Source organism: Triticum aestivum, chromosome 3B, assembly GCF_018294505.1.
Source record: "Triticum aestivum cultivar Chinese Spring chromosome 3B, IWGSC CS RefSeq v2.1, whole genome shotgun sequence".
Taxonomy (NCBI): Eukaryota; Viridiplantae; Streptophyta; class Magnoliopsida; order Poales; family Poaceae; genus Triticum; species Triticum aestivum.
In genome coordinates, this window is record NC_057801.1 from 183,304,035 (window position 1) to 183,318,879 (window position 14,845).

The following is a 14,845-nucleotide window of genomic DNA, read 5'->3' on the forward strand; positions in this document are numbered from 1 at the left end:
AAGAATCACCCAATTCGGAGTCAGTATGAAAAAGTTGTTGGCATTTTGAGTCAGGTATGTTTGTGCAGTCCGAATCTGAATCCAGAACGTGAGAGACTTGGACTCTATCTTCTCTTGGCCCAAAAGTGACATGAGAGGACTTTTTGAACAGAACCTAAACTTCTTCTTTTCCCTTATCTTCATATGTGGATTGTACAAATGTCTCATACAACTGCAATTAGACAAAATACAAAAGTGTGTGAAGTATTTTTGTTCTGCATAACATAAATAGATTATTGAATAGTTTGCACTAGAAATCACGTGACAAATATGCATGTATGCAATATTTTTGGTCTTATCCAAGGTAATCATGTCCTCATCACCGATGACCGGGATCGCAGGCCACCAAGTGCAGTGGGAGAGAGCCAATAACAGGGAGGAGATCCACCGGCAACTCACCGCCCACGCGGTCAAGACGTCGTCCATCCACCACCCGCGAGCGCCGTTAGTCGAGGGCACCGTCGCCATGCCTACCGGGACCGCCACCCCAGGTCCAGATACCTTCGCGATGGCCGGAGAGATGAGATCCACCGCCCGCAACCCACGTCGTCGCCCAAGCCTCCATGCTGTCAGAAGACCCACATCCCATGGATCTGGGCGCCCGTGCACCGTTGCAAGCCCGTCATCGTCGGGAATCACCGCGTCGTCGGGAGGGCCGCACCTCGCGGATTTGGGCACCCGCGCCGCCCACGGATCCGGTGGAGGGAGGAGAGGCCCTCTGTCGCCGCTATCGCACGCATGGGCTTTGCCCGACGCCGAACACCGGCAACAGCGGAGGAGGAGGTGAGCGCTAGGAGAGAGCTGCGCGGCGGCTGAGACCTCCCATGTCGCTCGTGAGGGAAGCGAAGCGAGAGGCAGTCGCGAGAGGCAGTCCACAAATGTAGTTCCCATCATGGATCATACAATTTATGTTATGAACCATGTTAACTGATGAGTCCCTTTAGTGGTCCGGTAACGGATAACAGAATGGTTCCCTACCTCTTTTCCAAGATGTGACACTGAGTTATCGAATCCACGAGAGGACGTGTACTTGTGACAACGGTTTCTCACCTTAACTTTACAAGATCTCATAAAACTGGCCATCTCTTCCCGCAGGTTTACGAGAAGGTCATCTTCCATAAAATTTTGGCGGGCTAATAACCACCTGAAACTTTCCCCACCAGAACACCACCACATGCCACCGCCCGCCCTACCGGAGCGCCGCCGCCCTGCCGACATGCAGTGGCGCCGCCCGTCACATCGCCAGGCCGCCGTTGCCACACCAGGGCACCGCCGCCACACCGCGCCACCACCACCGTCCCGCTTCACCACATCGCCTCTCGCTCGCGGCCTCCGCATTGCCTCGCACTGCCCCTCGCCAAAGGCCATCACGTGTGTCACTGACTGGTGGGCACTAGGCCATTATCTAGTTTTGTTTAATACTAAAAAAATAAAAGAAATTTAGACAAACAAGTTTACTCACAAATGACAAAAATTGCTTCGAGACAACTTTCCCTTTAGGGCGGGGGAACTGCTCGAGTTGCTCTGCGGATGCTCTCAGCCAAATCTTGACTTCTTCCCAGCCTTCAGATCTCCGAGGAGCCAAACGGACGGCCCAGGTTTCATGTAAACACTCCTGTCCACGCCCACCCGATGGAAGCCGATCCCCAAAGCTGAAACAGAGAAACCGATCGGAGCAATAATGGATGCCCTCACCCGCTTCCACCGGTCGGTCGCCGGCGGCGACGACGAGGAGTGGCAGGAGGACGACATCCTCGGTGATACCGAAGGCCTCTGCTCTCTGTCCCCTCTCCAGGTAAAACAGACCCCTCCGAGAACCCTCGACCGCAGCAGCTGTTTCTACTTTCTTGGTCCTTGTCGATCTGATGTGTTCTGCTTGTTTTGCCTGGTTCAGCGGCTCTACGCCTTCGCGGCTTGCTTGGTTGCTGGACTCGCCCTCATGATGCTGGTACGTCGCTGTAATTTCCGCCTATGATCTGTCGCACGCACAGCTTTTGCTGTAGTTGACTGCAGGTGAATAATTAGCCATGTTGGCTGCCCGTGCTGACGCTATTTTCAGCAATTGGGTCCTATACATTGAGGGATTAAGAACTAGAGTTAAGAGTTGTGCTTACTGTGTTATTTCCAGCAATGCCTGATGCTATTCCTTCCAAATATTAAATATGTCATTCAGACATTTAGGCTTAACAAAGCTATAAGTCAGAAAGAAATGTATCACATGCGTAAAAATGCCTATTTCAGCATCAAGAACTTTAGTTAACCCAACACTGATTTCTTTGCTGGATTTTCCCTTCCTGGTAAGCTCATGTCACATTTAACCTGTCGGTGCCTGTGAGCCCTTCCCGGTAAGCTCATGTCACATTTAACCTGTCGCCTGTCGGTGCTAGTGAACTACTGAACTGATGCTTTGCCTTCTCTTAGTTGGAGTTTAAGGTTTCAAATGCAATGCTTATGCGAAATTTGTTCTGATTTGGTCTTGGATGACCAAGACAATTGTTAATTCACCTAATTCCATTAGTGTGTAGACATTGGATCATTAGGCTTTAAACTTATAGTACAGTTTACTGGCAACTCAAAACTCTTCAGCAGAAGTTAGTTGCAGCAAGTAAAACTTGTCTAAATGTAAATTCTTCATATGATTTAGTACTTACCTTTTATTTTATTTTGCAGTCACTTATTGTTTTCGCCAGACCTATCAAATTTGCTCTCTTGTTTACATTTGGAAACATAATGGCAGTTGGCAGGTGATTACACAGATTTTAACTCATGGGCTTTCTGTTTACATTTGTAATCCTCCTTATATCGGTGTCTCTTTTTATATAACTGCAGTAAATTTTTCAAGTGAATCATATGATCCTGTCAAATGCCAGTTTGATACATATGTTCAGCTCATGCATTAGCTCTACTTAACTTTCTTCTTGAATATTCACCTGTTGCAATATGTTGATTTCAACCTTTGTTTGGCAGCACAGTCTTTATAATGGGGGTAAATAAACAATTGAGGATGATGCTTGACCCAGTTCGTGTTTATGCAACGGCTATTTATGTTGGATGTGCTGTTTTTGCTCTGATTTTCGCTCTTTTGGTTAGTAATCTCTAAACCCTTAGTTCATGTAATGGCTTTATTCCTGTAAGGAAATAACCTAGTTGAATGAACAGCTATCAAAACCCAACAGATAACCGCGTGTTCTGATGGTGGTCTATGTGCAGATTCATGACAAGCTGCTAACATTGATTGCAATCATATGTGAGATATGTGCGCTCTTCTGGTAAGTTGCCTTTGCTACAAATAGCAGACTTACTGACTTGTTAATCCTTAACTATCACATTGTAATGTCACTTGAAAAGTTGCAAATATGTCTGAATTGAGGCATGATGTACCTCAATTAGACCAAGGGAAGATACAAGACTACGAAAATACTTGCTTGTTTTGCTTGTAGAAAAAGTACATGACACTTGTATTTTGATACTTATTACTGTGCTAAGTGAGGCAACGTCTAGAATGTCGTTCTGCTGCATGCACTAGGATAATCTGAACACTTACCTGTCAATACTTTTCAAGCATATAGCATGGATACAGTTAATTATGTGCAGTCATTTGATCCTTGAGTGCTATCATGCACCGAATGTGTGTTTAGAGGACCATTAGCAAAACTGAGATTAGCTTTATACTTCAAGATGACAGAAAACAGTTATGTCCTCTTGCATTTTTCAGGAATTGGTTTCAGGCTGCCCTCATTTTTGTCGTTTGGTCTTTTGTATCTCTTCACCCAAGTTATTTAAGTCATTGTATATCTGTAGCATGGTCAGTTCCAGCCATGTCAAATTGTCGAAAAAGCAATACCTGGAATTCGAAATAGAGCTACACCTCAAACTTGCTTATTATTTTAGACTGGAGTGGTGGAGCACAAATACACCAGTGGATGATATGCAGTTGGCCCAATCCTTCAATGCACTCTGTTATACATAGGCCTCGACTATGTCTTTTGATAACATACTTTCTTGTACAGTTGGACCTACATAGCTATACAAGTATTAAAGAGCACATACCTAAAAATGCTACGAGTACCAAATAACGATGCTATATTGGAACCCCTAACCATGAGTGGTCATAGCATCATCTCTGTATAAACGGCCGTGGCATGTGCAAACCTGGAGTAAGCATTGACTGGCTATTAGTTGCTCAGGGCTGTCGAAAGTGCTGTGCGCAATGGTCCAGGCAGCAGACAAGAGTGAGTAGTCAGTAGTCAAACCTTTTGTCAGAGAGTAAAAATTAACAAGTAATGCTGCAAGGATCTGAAAGCAAAAAATGTAACTGCTGTTACCAGCTAAACTGGCCTGTATGATAGTGTGGCCGTCGTGTTTTCCTTGCTGAATCATGGCATGCAGTTCTCGTGTGTCCTTGTGCATGTTTCTTCTTATAATAGGATATGGTCCAGCAGCAGTGTGCAGTAGGATATGGTATCTCAGTTTGAATAAGTGGAAAACATGACATAATGCTATATATGAACACAGAGCTTCATTGGACCATTCAATGATGCAGACTTGGATATCACTTAAACATGTGTATATGGCATGCGGTAAACGTTGATGCAGGGTATTTGGACACTGTAAATTCTCCAACCCAGGAAACAATGCGCTGATTGTGTCTCTATTTCCTGTTCTTTCCCCTTTGAAACAACTGCCAGAATTACCTACCTAGTTTCAGAAGAAGGAGGCAGAATTACCTGACCATGCTTCCCTTACTCCACCGCAGGTATAGCTTGAGCTACATCCCTTTCGCTCGACGGATTGTCTCCGACCTGATGGTGAAGCTCTGCGACACTGAGCTATGATCTTCTTACTTGGGCGCCTGATGGATATTGTCAACATGCTCGGGCGCCTAAAATTGGAGACCTGTTCATCTCCACCGGCTCCAGCAGTGCATGTATTCCACTCATTTCCCTTTTTGTTGATGAATGATGAACGGATCAAGCTCCATATATTGTGTATAAATGCTACACGAAACACTGTTTGTGCAGCTCACAACCCCCTTCTGTAACCCTTGATTCCATTTGTTCCTTCAAACCAGATTCTATGTAAATTTGTTGCTGCAAAAACTCAGCCGAATCAGATTCCATTTGTTTACTTGTCCATTTTGACAATATCTTTGCTCTGTGCTTGCATTCTATGGCTGCTAGACACTGCCACTTAATCCTGCATTTTTCATCCCCCTCTTGCAGAAGAAACCAGGCACCCTTCGTTCGTGTCCACTGGCTTGCGGGGCCCACCAGAATGGATGTCGCGGCGGGCCCACCTGAATGGATGTCGCGGCGGGCCCACACGCCAGTGAACCGGTGGGACGGCACGCGTGGACTCTCCAGCTATATGCTTCAGTTCTCCCAACCATTTTCAATTTTCGAAACCCGTGTCGCTCGCCTCCACCTATATATGCGATCGTCGCTGCTAGCTCCTCCTCCCCCCACACGCAGCAGCGCACGGCACCTCGCCTCCGCCTCCCAGTCCCGGGCGCTGCATGGGCAAGGCCTTCTCCCTCCTGCGCCCGCAGCCACAGCCGCAGAGAGAGCCGGGGGAGGGGATGGGGATGGAGCTGAGGAAGCGCCCGCGGCCGCGGCGCCTCGACCCCGACTTCGTCTCGTCGCCGCCGCCCACGCCGCCCAGGAAGCGGCCGCGGAAGCAGGACGCGGAGAGGAAGCGGCCACGGCGGCCGGCGGCGGTGAAGACGCAGCCGCCGGCGCCGAGCAAGAGGGCCAGGTGCGCGCAGCAGGGCATCGGGAGCCCCGTCGCCAGCCTCCAGCCTTCCAGGTGCTGCAGGATCGTGGCGCCGCTGTCGCGCGTCTCCTTCATCCCCCGCTCTCGCGTCCCCTTCAACTGGTAAGCTGTTCCCCGCCCCCTCTCCCTCTCTCTCTCTCTGCTCTCCCGCTGCTCTCTCTGGTGTATGCGTGAGTGCGGGTCTGTCGATTTGAATTTTCCCGTGGTGGCGGGTTTAATTGGGCTGCGCTTCGAATCGATTCGAGTTCCTAGTTTGAATCCTCTGGTCATGACGTGTGTGTGTGTGGTTCTGGAACTTGGTGCTTCGAATCAGAGGGAGGGAATTGAGCTTGAGCATTTGTGTGATGAATCCGTGCAAATTACCTACTGAATTGCGTATTGTAGTGGTTTGAATTCTGCTGCCGTGAATCGAGCTTGGTACTGAAGCGATCGCAACTTAACCCAGTTTGCAGTGTGTGTTGCTGTTTGAATCCTCTGGATTTTGTAGCCTGGAGCTTGGAGATGATTCGAATTTCTGTTGCGTTGGATGTGTTTGGTGTAAGAACTGGTGCGCTGCGCCCTCGAAATTCTGGGCTTAGTGTTTCCAATTAGGAATGCAGAGTCGCTGGGCATAGTTTCCTGTGTTTGAATTGATTCGGGTACTGTTCTGTTGGTGATTTTGAAGCAGCAGGTCTTCGATTCGGTCCAGTGCGCCCTCTGCATTGCCGTCTGCAGTCCCAGTTTAGGTGTACTGCTGTGTCATTTTGTTTTTTTTTGGGTTCGAATTCAAATTCGCTGGAGCGAAGTGTTTGTCGACCAATGTATAATGCCTGACGCATGAACCGATTACTTGTGATTCCGATGCTTCAGGGATTGGAGTACTGGTTTCCTGCTTTGTGCTGTGATTCAGGAATTCGTTATCCATCTGTTCTGTGATTTGTGCTGCAGGTTCGAAATCTGAATGCTCTCGTCGGTTGTTTGGTGCAGGTATGAGCCGGACATCTGGACGGAGGTGGCCAAGCACCTGCACGGCGCCGACCTGCTGAGGCTCTCCGCCACCTGCCTCTGGTTCTTCCGCCTCCTCTACGAGGACTCCATCTGGCGCTACGCCTTCCTCCGCGACCTCTCGCTCCGCACCAACGAGCCCAAGATGCTCAGGCTCCTCCAGGTTCCCCGCCCGTTCCACCGCTCCTGGCGCCTCCTCTATGCCACCGCCTTCGGTACGCACCAAGGCCTCCGTTGAGCTTATTCCTCCCTCCCACTGCCGCCACTCGACACGTACTGACGTGCGTGCTCCTCTGTCCTCTGTTTCCTTCAGACGATACCCATGCGTACTGCTTCCGTCAGCCCGAGAAGCACATTGGTGAGCACAGCGCAGCGACGTCATTTCCCGGCCTGTTCGTTGCTGTTTGCTGTCGTGTGTTTACCTGACGCTTGGTGTGGTGCAGAGTGGTTTCGCATTGGTGGATTCCTGATGGACACCACGAAGCTGCTGCTGACGGCGAAGCTGGCATTGCCACCATGGAGGCCGATCCTGGATGATGGCCCGGAGATCTCCATCGGATTCATGGGAGCCTGCTTGCTCACCAACGTCCGCCCCGGCATCTGGATCGCTGGTACGTGCATACATCATGTGCCCTTCTTCTCGGCCATTCCTGGCTCACTTGCTGGTCTTGTTAAAATGTCTGACATTCTTCATGATGCAGACATGAACATGGTGCGGTGCCCCGTGTGCAACCTCAACAAGTGCGAAGGTGAGGAGCTAGGCTGGACGTTGTTCTTCGTCCTGCCATTGCGGTGCTTGTTTCTGAATTTGGTTTGGATTGGAACAACCTGTGGTACAGGGACGATGCAGGTTCTGGATGCGCGGCACTGCGAGCTGTACCTGGAGAACAAGTTCAGGGATGGGACCTGGGAGTATGAGGACCTCGGCAGTTACTTTAGCAATGGGAAGCTGGATACTGCCGCCGCCGCCATCTTCAACCACGACCACATCGATAGCCCATGTGTCAAAAGTTTGTTCCTGAACTATTCATCCATTCCAGCACTTCATTACTCATACATGATTGCCTGGATATGAGGATGACACTCACGCTGACTGTGGCATCGTTTGTGCAGATATTCTCAATTCCAAGTCTTGGATCCGGGATCGCACCAACCTGCTGCCCAAGGGATGCTTCACCCCGGTCGCTGTCGCCCTCAGCAGCAACCTCAAGCCCAACGAAGGTATGTCTAGTTCTGGCAAGATAATGACCTGAAGTAACGCATTTATCTGGCTGGAGCCTAGTTCTGACATGAGTCTTTGCTATGGCGCGTGCGTGTGTCTCCCATGACAGGGTTGCTGTCGAGGTTCCAGGCGATGCGGGACATGTCGAGGGGCGGGCAGATTGTGTCTGTCAGGATCACGCAGCAGCTCCTGTGATTCGTTCGTGCTTGGTTCATCTCTGGCTGGGTTGCTTGATGCTGCGTTGTCGAAATGTGTTAATGCCTAGTATTTAGTTTGCTCTGATGCTAGCGCTGACAGGGGGATAGTCACAAAGGAAGGGGTACAGTGGGGTAGATAAATTCCATCTAAAAAAGAGAGAGAGAGAGTAGAGTAATTAAATCGGCGTTTAGAAAAGGAAAATAGGAAATTGCACAAATGGAGCGAGCTCTCTGTTGTTGTTTTATCAATCAATGTTTAATGCGGTATGTTTGTACTTCGTCGAAGAGTTGCACAATTTTTTGAGCATATATATAAATATATATAGCACCATGTGGATTATTCGAGCTTACCTTGGTGTTGGTATGTACTGTATTTACTCTGTTTGCTTGGTTGGCTTGCTGCTTCTGTATCTACCGTGTGGATAATGGATAACACGGCATTAGAGTTCTTCAGACATGGGTAACATGGCACTGGTGAACTCTAGATGCTAGTTATTTCTAGCAGTGTTTTTTTTCCCATGCACTATTAGATCATGATTGACACAACTCGAACAATATCTGAAAGAAAAAGAAAAAAAGGAAAACTCTTTTGCTTATGTATTTTGTCCACTCATTGTTGTTTTCGTTCAAATTTCTTGTGTGCCAGATGGGCATAATACTACTAGCTGTGAAACAGATGGGCATTAGTGGTCTGTTTATGGCCAATCGATCTTGTGGGCTTCTTCGTACCCTGAGATCCTTCCCTGTTGGCGAAATGCATTTCCCACAAGACCTAGATTTCTCCTTGGTAGCCTCCTTGCAAGGTGTGTAAATCTAACCAGTAGAATGGAGTTGGTTTGGTATACGGCTACGCAAACGCAATGCAGAACAGATAGCTAGCAACCTGAAAGCAGAAGCAGCGCAGACGTGGTGCAGCAAGGATCACTGGTAATTTTTCTTCCTTGGGAAGGCGCACACTAGAATCAATCTCCTGCCATTCATGCGCAGTGGAGCTTTAAGCTGGTTGTTGTGTTGAGAGCTTCAAGTTCTGAAGTCTGAACTCGCAGCTGCAGACAATTCCGAAAGGCGCTGAAGTCTGAACTGGGTTCTGAACTCTCAACTCTCCATCTGTGCTCTGAACTAGGCTTGGCAATTCCGGAAGATGCAAACTTATCACACCAAATCGGCTCGTTCCCCCGGCCCTCTTCGTCAGCGCCAGGTGCTGCTAATCTGGAGCCCAAAATGCTGCACACATTCCGGTTACCACTCACGTGGTTAGGCAAATCAGCAACAGCACCCACCTCTGTCTGCATGCACCTGGAGCTTAGAGGCCAGGCTCAGCAGAGTAGCTGTAATCTACTTGTTCCGCGACCCAGCCAGCCTATTCCTCTCCAGGGTCTGCTCCAATGGGCTAGTTGGAATCCCGCACATGATGCAATGGACGGCCTACTCCGGTCCAAGCTCAAGTACAAGATAATTATCCTGGTCACGATAAACTGTATTTTTAGTCGCCTTTCCACCCCACGGTGTCTCCTTCCCCCCCGCTTTCCCGTAGAAACGTAGTCATCCACGAACCCTATGCGCATGTCACCGCCCACAGAACTCCATGCGACACCCGCTTTGATGAAGTGCTATCAGCCTATCACACATGTTCCTCTCTTTTGTGAGTAAATAACAAGTGATATGGTAGTACAAATGTTGGCCAAGTTGTGTTACGGTACGCAGCATGTGCCGACTTTTGCTTTGATGTGATTAGTTTTGGTTTGTGCATGCAGTGGTATTAATCTGTGTCTACTTGCCGTGGACAAGTGCTAACTGTTGAAGGCCATTTTGACCCTTAAGCTGTAGCAGCAAATACTGTCCATTGGGCAGTGCAACCTACTCCTCGCGTACTATATTTTAGTTAAGTTTCCTTCCGACCCTTGTCCTCGCGCGGCTGTGCCCGTTCGTTTGAGCATCTCCAACAGCCGCGCTAAACTAGCGCCGCGCCGCAAAATAGGCATTTTTAGCGCGCGCGTCAGGGCGCTCCAGCGGGCGCGCAAAAACGGCGCGCGCGCTAAAACGGGTTGGGCGCGCGGGCAAAAACGCTTACCGCGCGGCGTATTTCGGGCGCCCACTACAGCGCGCGGCACACTCGAGCGCTCGCGCCCGCTCTTCCTCTCGCGCTTCCACCCCCGACCGGCCGCGCCGCCGCCGCCGCCCGCGCACCCCCGGCGACCGTCTCAGGCTTCCCCGGCCTATCCCCGCGCGCCCGCGCTTCCGCCCATCCCCTCCTAGTACCGCCGACGCCCGCGCGCCTCCGTCGTCCGAGGAACAGCGCCCGAGCGCTCGCCGCCGCGCCGCGCCCGCAAGGTGTTTGACAAAACGCCTACAAGGTATGTATTGCTCAAACTTCATGAATTTGGTGCATGTTTTGAATTGTAGTTTTTATAGTATAATATTGAACATTGTAGATGAGTTCGTCGTATGATTCTTCCGAAGAAGAATTTGATATGGAAGAGTAGGAGGATCTTGCAATGATCGTAGCTATGCATATCAATAAAAAACCGAAGCACGGTGTTTCGGTTATGGGTCGGGAGAAAATTTGGAGAGATAGGATTGATGCCCATAACAGATTGATGAAGAACTATTTCGTGGAGAATCCCACGTACCCGGAGTCGTATTTTCGTCGCCGGTTTAGGATGAGCACCGAGTTGTTCAGGCGCATTGCAGAGAAACTAGCGAGCCATGACCGGTTTTTCCAGCAAAGGAGGAATGCCGCCGGAGAGCTCGGGCATAGCACTTTTCTGAAGGTGACAGCCGCTTTGCGTATGTTGGCATACGGTATCCCGGCTGATCTAGTTGATGATCATTTGGCTATGGGTGAGAGCCAAGCCATCATGTGTGTCAAGCGCTTTGCAGTGGGAATTGTGCAAGTGTTTGGCGAGGAGTATTTGAGAGCTCCCACTGCTGAAGACGCCGCAAGGCTATTGGCGATGAACAAAGCGCGCGGCTTTCCTGGCATGCTTGGCTCAATAGATTGCATGCATTGGAGTTGGAAGAATTGTCCAAAGGCATGGCATGGGCAATTCCACGGCCAAAAAAAGGGTTCCACTATAATCCTTGAAGCGGTGGCCGATCAGGAGACTTGGATTTGGCATGCATTCTTTGGAATGCCTGGATCTTTGAATGATATCAATGTTCTCAACCGGTCACCACTGATGAATAAAATTGCAAACGGTGAGTTGCCACCTGTGCAGTTTGTAGCAAATGGCCATACGTACAACTATGGCTATTATCTAGCGGATGGCATCTATCCAAAGTGGCAAACCTTCGTGAAGTCGTTGAAAAAACCGGAAGGTAAGAAAAATCTTGATTTCCACAATGCTCAGGCGGCGGCTAGAAAAGATGTGGAGAGAGCATTTGGGATTTTGCAAGCCCAATTTGCTATTGTGAGAGAACGGCAAGATTTTGGGATCAACAAATGCTTTGGTACATCATGCACAACATGATCATCGAGAATGAGCGTGACCAAGATTTAGACTACTCACAGTATGAGCTCTTGGGACATCCCGTGCGAGTGCGGCGGAGGGCTGAAAGGGTAGCCCGTTTTGTTGCCTCCTATCATGCCATTCGGCGTCCCGCAACGCACAATAAACTTCAGAAAGATCTAATTAAAGAGTGGTGGGCATGGCATGGACGGCAAAGAGCATGAACTTCATGAACTATTTGTTGTGTTGTAACAATTTATTTGAACTATTTGTTGTTGTACTGAACGATAAACTATTTGTTTGTGTTGTAATGATTTATTTTAAACTATTTGTTATTGATTTTTATTTTGTTTGTTTGATCATTTTTGCTCATCTTCTTGCAAATGTATATATGGTTTGTGCGGCGCGCGCTGTATTTTTGCGCCCTGCTGGAGCGGCGCGCGCTGCATTATAGCGCCGCTGCTGGAGCCAGCGCAGGCGGGCGCGCAAAACCAGCCGCAGCGCGCGCTAACGGGTTTTTTACGTGCGGCGCTATAGCGCGACTGTTGGAGATCCTCTTATATAGACGCCATGGCTGTCACCACCAGGCCGCCATCGGCACTGCTCATCTATTCTAGCCCTCTCTCCATCTCTCTCTTTCCCCAGCTCTGCTCACGCACAGCCACAAGTTCACAAGCCAGCACACGGCAAGCAGCACAGAGACGAGAGAAAATGGGCAACGCTCTGCCGTGCTTGGTCGACCACGGCGTGAAGGCTCTGCCGGCGGCGGTGAGGCCCAGGCGGAGGATGTACTCGCTCAAGCTTCTCATGAAGGTCCTCCACAGGATGAAGAGGACGCCGCGCGGCAACAAGATTGGCGGCAAGTCCTCGCCGGAATCCGAAGTAGGTGGGGCGGGTGTGAAGAGCATCAAGGCTTCCCCGAGACGAGCGGCAGCGGCGGCGGGTCGTGGTGGCGGTGGCCAGAGGAAGGGCGTCGTGAGGGTGAAGGTGCTCCTCAGCAAGGAGGAGGCGGCGCGGCTGCTGTCGCTGACCGTGGGAGGCCAGAAGACGGCGGCGCAGATCGTGGCCGAGATCAAGAGGATGGAGGCCCGCCGCGCCGCCGCCAATGCCGCGGCGGCGGCCGGGTGGCGGCCCGCGCTGGCGAGTATCCCCGAGGAGTCGTCGTAGGTGCGCCGTGCACGTACGTGTGTTATCATGTAGTAGCGTCGTGTCCGAGAGATGGAGAGAGCGAGAAGAACAGCGATAACGGAGGGAGATTTGGGCTGAGAGGCGAGCAGGCGACGCCGGAAGCTCCCCCTCCCATGCATCATCCGTATGCTGATGCTGATGCTGGTGTGTGTGTGTGTGTATAGCAGCTTCCCTATTTTGAAGCTTCTCTTCTGCTCCCCCCTGCTGTTCATCCCGATCGCTTGTACTCCTCCACCGATCACCAACCCAAAGAAATGGAATGAAATTTCGTTTTCTTCGTAAATCATTCGTGCTAATCCATGTGTGTTTTCTGGAGTCGGTTTCTTTCTTGCAAGATAATGACGAACATTATTTCAGATAACCAGGTAGCAAATTAACTATCTGGCCTTTCTTTCTCTGTCAGCACGCACTGACAGAATTGGCTACGTACTGGGAACCATTTTTCTAAATGGATGATCGACGCAGACGGTGTCCTGCTCCACGCATCACAACACATACACATTTTGTTCACATCTGCACCCCCGAACTCCCATCGCTCGCTCTACGTGATATTTTTCAGAAAAACAATGTAGAGGAAGCTGGCGATATCGATGGAGGTTGGTTGCTGCTCCGAAGGTGGATCATTTGTTGGTTACGATATGGAAAACTTAATAATGCAGCGGCCGGATGGGTTTTTGTCCTGGAACGTAACTCGTGCGACGGATTGGTTGGAGAGCTTGATTGGCGGGCGCCCCCATGTGCAGTGGTTGTCGTCCTCTCTCTCTCTCTACTAGGCCTAGCTAGCTAGGCGGTACGTAGTGGGTTTGGATGACTGAATCGGTTGCATATAAAACCCAACAAATCATTTTTTTAGAGAGAAATATGAAATAAATAACCACTCCTTTCTTCTTCTTCTTCTTCCTCCAAATTGCAATAAACAATGGCAGGGCGCTCGCGCTAGTGTTGTGGTTGAGTTGTGCTGGACGGCGGTCGCCCCGCGAAAATGTTGTTTATTCAGAGATATTTTCCAAGTTCTGTATTTTTAGCTGATTTTTTTTTGTGCAAAACGAATGTGCATCGCACATTTCGGTGCAAGATCTCATGGTTTATTCAGATCGCGATGAAGTTTCGTCAAGCCATTTTAATGTTGCAAATTGCTTATTACAGAGAAGGAGGGGGCATAGTTGCTGCCGAATCAACACATTTCGTCACTACATACTCTCTATCTTCCTCCAAGTTCAAACTAGACTCACAATAGCTATATGTAAGTCTCCAGACTTTGGAATTTGGATCAGTCGATTTTTGAGCGAAGGAAGGAGCTCGCAGGAGAAAACCCCGGTATCTATCTTAGGGTGGCAGGCTGCCCATCACCCATTATCTATCTTAGGGTGGTAGGCTATCTCATTATCTATCTTAAGGGTGTGGGGGTGGTGCAAGTTTACCCCAACAAATTGGTCATCGCCGGGGTTAGAAGGATAGCCGGGGTGGCAGCAGCACGAAGATGCTTGAGGGAGTGCCGCGGGCCGCATAAGCAGGCAGTTCGGCCGACGGTTGTGGGCGGTTCAGATCGAGATTTCGAACAAGAAAGACGATGAACAATGTTTGTCAGAGATATAAGAAGATTCGACAGTTGCTTTTTCATCCAACGGTTGGGAACAAATCGACTGACCAACTTGTAAATTCATTCGATTGTAGTTGTATCCGAATTTTCGTCACGTAAAATGGAGGATTTTCCTTTTTTTTGGCGGAAAACGTATAATGGGGGATGATGACCTGCTAATCCCAATCGATCGCCAAGTAGTGGTACTAGTATCCTTCTGTTCCTTCTCAACGACAACGGAAACCTTGATCGCTGTCGCAAAAAGAAAAACCTTGATCGAGCAATCATTGTTTGTTTTCGTTCACAACCGTAACCTTGGCCCTTGGGTATTTCAAGTTGACCCCCTGATTGATCGAGTAGTAAACTGTGAACGACGCCGATGGTTCATGCATGAATCACGAACGCGCGCTGATCG

General features: G+C 49.5%; 3 protein-coding genes across 3 annotated transcripts; all 3 read left to right on the forward strand.

The window, feature by feature from the left end:
- Window positions 1-1,639: 1,639 nt before the first annotated feature.
- LOC123069268 (vesicle transport protein SFT2B) lies at window positions 1,640-5,174 on the forward strand. The gene is made up of 6 exons (XM_044492080.1): window positions 1,640-1,834; window positions 1,934-1,987; window positions 2,710-2,783; window positions 3,007-3,124; window positions 3,250-3,308; window positions 4,796-5,174. The coding sequence occupies exons 1-6, from the start codon at window positions 1,721-1,723 to the stop codon at window positions 4,872-4,874; spliced, it is 498 nt and encodes a 165-aa protein (XP_044348015.1). The 5' UTR covers window positions 1,640-1,720; the 3' UTR covers window positions 4,875-5,174.
- Window positions 5,175-5,279: 105 nt separating this feature from the next.
- Window positions 5,280-8,562, forward strand: LOC123069267 (probable F-box protein At3g61730). Its single transcript, XM_044492079.1, has 8 exons — window positions 5,280-5,913; window positions 6,778-7,010; window positions 7,109-7,153; window positions 7,239-7,406; window positions 7,497-7,544; window positions 7,635-7,805; window positions 7,909-8,016; window positions 8,127-8,562. Exons 1-8 carry the CDS (start codon window positions 5,555-5,557, stop codon window positions 8,210-8,212), a joined length of 1,218 nt encoding a protein of 405 aa, XP_044348014.1. The 5' UTR covers window positions 5,280-5,554; the 3' UTR covers window positions 8,213-8,562.
- Window positions 8,563-12,239: 3,677 nt separating this feature from the next.
- Window positions 12,240-13,062, forward strand: LOC123065173 (uncharacterized). The gene has a single exon (XM_044488524.1). The coding sequence runs from the start codon at window positions 12,375-12,377 to the stop codon at window positions 12,828-12,830; it is 456 nt and encodes a 151-aa protein (XP_044344459.1). The 5' UTR covers window positions 12,240-12,374; the 3' UTR covers window positions 12,831-13,062.
- Window positions 13,063-14,845: the final 1,783 nt, after the last annotated feature.

Bases quoted from the DNA above. Each gene is read 5' to 3' on its own strand.
- LOC123069267 (XM_044492079.1), top strand. From the start codon at position 5,555: ATGGGCAAGGCCTTCTCCCTCCTGCGCCCGCAGCCACAGCCGCAGAGA. The intron at 7,011-7,108 runs GTACGCACCAAG...TGTTTCCTTCAG, and splicing joins CCTCTATGCCACCGCCTTCG to ACGATACCCATGCGTACTGC. The intron at 7,545-7,634 runs GTGAGGAGCTAG...CCTGTGGTACAG, and splicing joins CAACCTCAACAAGTGCGAAG to GGACGATGCAGGTTCTGGAT.
- LOC123069268 (XM_044492080.1), top strand. From the start codon at position 1,721: ATGGATGCCCTCACCCGCTTCCACCGGTCGGTCGCCGGCGGCGACGAC. The intron at 1,835-1,933 runs GTAAAACAGACC...TGCCTGGTTCAG, and splicing joins GCTCTCTGTCCCCTCTCCAG to CGGCTCTACGCCTTCGCGGC. The intron at 1,988-2,709 runs GTACGTCGCTGT...TTTATTTTGCAG, and splicing joins GACTCGCCCTCATGATGCTG to TCACTTATTGTTTTCGCCAG.
- LOC123065173 (XM_044488524.1), top strand. From the start codon at position 12,375: ATGGGCAACGCTCTGCCGTGCTTGGTCGACCACGGCGTGAAGGCTCTG.